The sequence below is a fragment of the Macadamia integrifolia genome, chromosome 9 (genome assembly GCF_013358625.1).
Source record: "Macadamia integrifolia cultivar HAES 741 chromosome 9, SCU_Mint_v3, whole genome shotgun sequence".
NCBI classification, from domain to species: Eukaryota; Viridiplantae; Streptophyta; class Magnoliopsida; order Proteales; family Proteaceae; genus Macadamia; species Macadamia integrifolia.
Genome location: NC_056565.1, coordinates 21,540,798 through 21,546,178, shown reverse-complemented (window position 1 = coordinate 21,546,178; position 5,381 = coordinate 21,540,798). Strand labels below are relative to the sequence as shown.

The 5,381-nt window shown below is 43.9% G+C and overlaps 1 protein-coding gene across 1 annotated transcript; it reads right to left on the bottom strand.

The window, feature by feature from the left end:
• Positions 1–3,963: 3,963 nt before the first annotated feature.
• Positions 3,964–4,935, bottom strand: LOC122089616. Its single transcript, XM_042659337.1, has one exon. It carries the CDS (start codon positions 4,933–4,935, stop codon positions 3,964–3,966), a length of 972 nt encoding a protein of 323 aa, XP_042515271.1.
• Between the last annotated feature and the right edge of the window lie 446 nt (positions 4,936–5,381).

The following is a 5,381-nucleotide window of genomic DNA, read 5'->3' as shown; positions in this document are numbered from 1 at the left end:
TGAGATTGCTCTGCCAATCGACACTTTATGACACTCCCCCTTTATGTTCTTTTTTTGTAGTTTTCTTTTGGCCTTTGGGCCTTGCTATGTAATTGAGGCCTTTGGCCTCCTCTTCTATACTTGCCCTCGGTGGGCTTTTCATCTTTAATAAATAAGCTATTTGGTCTCTTCTTGCTTGTTGCATCTTTTCTTTATTTTTTGCAAACTTAATGATCGATCTTGAGTTCGAAGATTGACCTAAGTATACTTTTGGCCCGATGGCTAGGGCCCGAAGACCAACATTTGATTGAAGTCCCATACTTATGTAAACTTGTATTTTCTATGTGTACTATGCGTTTCGGCCTCAACCAAAGCATCCTTCATGACCGAAAACCGAAGGGTAATGCATGAGACTGTTGGCTGCCTTTTCTCTCCCTTTCTCTTATGGCTTTGGGTGAACCCCTTCCGCTATCTTTGGGTTTGTGATCATGGATATTTGCTAAAGGATAGATTTGTATCCTCGGTTAGGTCTGCTTGGCCTTGGCTTGAGCCCCAACCGATGGTGGTCCCTTTGGTTAGGTATGCTCGGCCTTGGCTTGAGCTCCCAACCGATGGTGGTCCCTTCGGTCAAGTTAGCTCGGCTTTGGCTTGAGCTCCCAACTGAGGGTGGTCCATTTGGTCAGGTCTGCTCGACCTTGGTTTGAGCTCCCAACCGAGGGAATTTTTTTTTTTTTGAGATGTATGTAATTATCTAAGACCAACCAATCTGCCGTGAACCAGCTTTTTATAAAAATCCGAACTACAAATTGAAAGTGAAATTGACAAGTGCTGAAAAATTAAAGAATGGGTTGAAACTAAACATGCATGCTATTACTACTACTACTGGTAGAATTTCCTCTGATTCTTCGAGTTCCATGACCGGGTTACCCTTTCTGTCCCTGTAGTCTCTAGGTGATAGGAGCCTGGTTGTATTACCTTGGTGACTCTGTAGGGTCTTTCCTAATTGGGTGCCAACGTTCCCTAATGCCTCGGGTCTGACACTTCTACTCTTTTTAAGATGAGGTCACCGAGTTTGAATTCTTTTCTTCATACTTTGGAATTGTAGTGCCTTGCTACCTTCTGCTGGTAAGCTGCAATTCTTTTATGTGAGTCCTCTTGTACTTCATATAGGAGGTCCAAATTAGCCTGAAGTCCCTCATCATATTTTCCTTTGTTGTAATACTGGACTCTGTGGGTCATAACACCAATTTCGACTGGGTGTTTCTCCGGTGGTTGATCTTTCAGTTGTTTGATAGGCCCAAAGGATACTGTGTAATTCATCTGCCCATAGTCCCTTTGCATCATCTAACCTTTTTTTGATTCCCTGTAGCAGTGTATAGTTCGTTACCTCTGTCAATCCGTTTTTCGGTGGGTAACGACGGATGTCTTTCTATGCTCAATGTTGAGGGCTTTACAGAATGATCCGAAGGTTGGATTGGCAAACTGGGTTCCATTGTCTGTCACTATCACTCTGGGGATCCCGAACCGATAAACCACCACTTTTTCAAAGAAGTCCCGTATATTCTTTTATGTTATTATGGCTAGTGCTTCAATTTTCACCCATTTAGTGAAGTAGTCCACTGTCACCGCAACAAACTTCCTTTGCCTCGTTGCCAATGGGAATGACCCTAGGATGTCCATTCCCCACATGGCAAAGGGCATTGGACTAGATAGGGAGGATAGTTCTATGGCAAGTTGGGGTGAACATTTGGCACTTTAGGCATTTCCTGATGAATTCTTCAACATCTTTCCTCATAGTTGGCCAGAATAGGCCTTGTCATAACACTTTATGGGCCAAAGCTTGTGCTCCTAGATGTTCATCGTATATTCCTTCGTATACCTCTTTGAAAGCATATTCGGCATTGATAGGGTCTACGTATTTGAGATAAAAGTTTGGTGAACCCTATTTTGTACAATGATTCATCCTTCAGCAGGAACTATGCTAATCTTATATGTACTTTTCTTGCCTCATCCCTATCCTCTGGGAGCACTCCCTCCTTTAAGTATTTTACTATAGGATTCATCCAGTTGAGGCCATTTCCTTCTACGGGCAACACTTCTTGGAAACTCATGGTGCTCGATTGAGGTAGTACCTCGAAATATACTGAGTGCCCCAGTTACATGAAGTCTGATGTTGCTAGTTGCGATAGCATCTGCACTAGCATTCTCTGCATGCGGTACCTATTTCACATTGAATTCTTTGAAGGCTTGCACCTTCTTCAAGTATTCTGCCATTCAGTGTTCTTTTACTTCATAGTCGCCTTTCACTTCTCATACTATAAGCTGCAAGTCACTGTGCACCACCAGCTTCTGCATCATCAGAGCTCGTGTCAGATTAATTTTGGCAATCAGCGCTTCGTACTCGGCTTCGTTGTTGGAGTCACTAAAGCCGAACCATAGGGCATATTCAATCTTGAATCCCTTGGGACTGATGAGTATGATGCCTACTCTGCTTCCCGTCCCGTTGGATGCTCCATCCACATACAATGTCCAAGTCTCATCTGTCAGAGCCTCGGTCGGCTCCTGTGCTTCATCCGGGAGTGTCGTCTCGATGATGAAGTTAGTTAGGGCCTATGCTTTAATCACAGTTCTTGGTTTGTATTGGATGTCAAATTCCCCCAATTCTATGGTCCAATTCACCAGTCTGCTAGATATATCTAGGCTCTGCAGTATTTTCTTTACATGAGCACATATATCATGTGTGACTGAAAAAAGAGTCTTAGTTTCCTTGCTGCTATCACAAGTGCATATGCCACTTTCTCCATCTTTTTGTATCTTGTTTTTGCAGCTAGCAAGGTTTGACTGACATAGTATATTGACCATTGTTGTCTTTCCTCTTCTTTGAATAGTATTGCACTTATTGCCACAGCTGATATAGCTAGATATAGTTGCAGAACATCTCTGGTGTTTGGCTTTGTCAGCAGCGTTGGTCGCTAAGTATTCCTTCAGTTGTTTGAAGGACCTTTTGTACTCATCAATCCACTCAAACCTCTTGGATCCTTTCAAGGCTTTGAAAAAGGGCAGACACTTGAAAGCCGAACAAGACATAAACCGACCTAGCAGCAATTCTTCCCATCAGCTCCTGGACTTGTTTCACGTTCTGCGGGGACTTCATCTCTCGGATGGCCTGTATATCCATCGGGTTGGCTTCAATTCTCCTTTCTAAGATGATGATGCCGAGAAACTTTCCTGACGTTACTCCGAATGTGCACTTTGTTAGGTTTAACTTCATGTCGTACTCCCTTAGTACTTGGAATGCTCGCTCTATGTCCCGGATATGATGTTCTGACTTCAAGCTTTTCACTAGCATGTTGTCCAGATACACTTCCATAGTCTTGCCGATCATCTCCTTAAAGATTTTATTCACCAACCTATAGTAAGTTGCTCTTGTGTTTTTTAGCCCGAAGGGCATTACTTTAAAGTAGTACAATCCTCTTTCGGTTACGAAGGATGTCTTCAGATGTCAGCCTCACACATCTTGATCTGATTGTACCCTGAGTATGCATTTATGAAGCTCAATGCCTCATGCCCTGAAGTGGCATCAATAAGAAGATCTATCTTAAGCTCAATACCTCAGGTCTGTGAAGTCGATGCATATTCTCCATTTCCTGTTTGCCTTCAGGACCATCACCATATTGGATATCCATTATGGGTATCGGATCTCCTAGATGAACTTAGCCTTTAGCAATTTCTTTACTTCTTTATCTATCCTCTGCTACCTCTCGGTGGCAAAGGTTCTCATCTTTTGTTATGTTGGCTTCTTAGTCGGATTAACACTTAGTTGATGCTCAATCACTTCTCGAGCTACTCTAGGCATATCCGAGGCTAACCAGACGAAGACGTCGAAATTATCTCGAAAGAACGAGATGATCTTTCCTGTTGTTGCTTTAGCATTAATGCTCTAACTTGGAATTGGCGAGTGCTATCTCCTTCCTTGATGTCGACTTAGATTAGGTCCTCAGTCAGTTCTCCTCTCTGATGATTGGGGTCATTGCGTAGGCCTTCTATTGGAAGTGCTTCACCCGCCTTTTCTTTCCCCCACAGGGTTGTGGCGTAGCATCTTTGAGATGTTTTTTGGTCGCCTCGGCATTCCCCGACCCCATTCTTCGTAGGGAACTTCATCTTGAGATGCGATGTGGAGACAATGGCTTTCAGTAGGTTCAATCTAACTCTTTCTAGTATGGCATTATACGCGGAGGTAATGTCGACCACGAGAAAAATTATCATAACCGTGACATGGCGATCCCTAGTACCAGCTCTCACCGGTAATTCATATGAACCCTCAACTTTTACCGAAGCTCCTGAGAACCCCTGTAATGGGTGTTCGACCTTCTTCAGCTTCTCCTTACTCAAGCCCATCTTTTGAAAAACTTCGAGGAATAGGATATCAACTGAGCTACCATTATCCACCAATATCCTCTTTACCCTGCTGTCGGCTAATGTCATGGTGATTACTAGGGCATCGTCATAAGGCGTCTGTACTCCTTCCAGATCGTCGTCCGATAAAGAGATCATTGTCCCTATCTTCGCCTTCTTATTCAACCATTCGGTCACATGTACGCTTCTTGCATAGGCCTTGGCCTTTTTGGTCAAAACAGAGCTTTCTCCCACAGCCATTCCTCCACTGATCATTATCGTCTGGTCGTCTTGGGGGCAAGGGTTAGTCCTTTTGGGTGTTCGGTCTCTTCGCCGCTCTTGGTTGTCTCTACAAGCTGGTCCCCTACTTTCTCGACAACCCTTGCCCTCTCTCTGGTGGTTGTCTCGCCGATCATTGTCGTCTTGGGGGTCTTCCTTTTCGCAGTCCACAAAGCGACCCAAGTATCCTCTTCGGATCATACTTTCTGTCTCGCCCTTCAAGTGCCAGTAATTTTCAGTATCATGGCTATGATCCATGTGGAAATGGAAATATTTGTCCATGTTGCTCCTTTTGAGATGTCACCCCATCTTTCCTTTCCACTTTAGGGCTTTGGCATCCGAGGAGTCTTTTATCTGCATCAATACATCAGTTCTCCTTCGATTGAGGGGTGCCTACCTTTCAAACTTTCTTAGCAGGATGGGTGCCTTATCACGTTCCGATCTTCATCTCTTTCCCTCAGAAGGCTTATTTTCCTCTCTTGAGGTCATTTTCTTTCCAGCCTTCCCTTCTTCTTCTTCGTCGGCCTCCAGGGTTTCTTCCATCTAAATGTACTTATCACACTGGGCTTTCAGCTCAGCCAAATTTCTTGGTGCACGCTTTGCCAAAGATCTTTTTAGTTCTTTGTCTTTGACACCTCTTAAAAGGGCTGTGAATTCTTCCTTCGGATCTAAGCCTCTGATCGCAAGCTTCTCCTGATGGAAGCGTTTCATGTAAACTCGTAGTGATT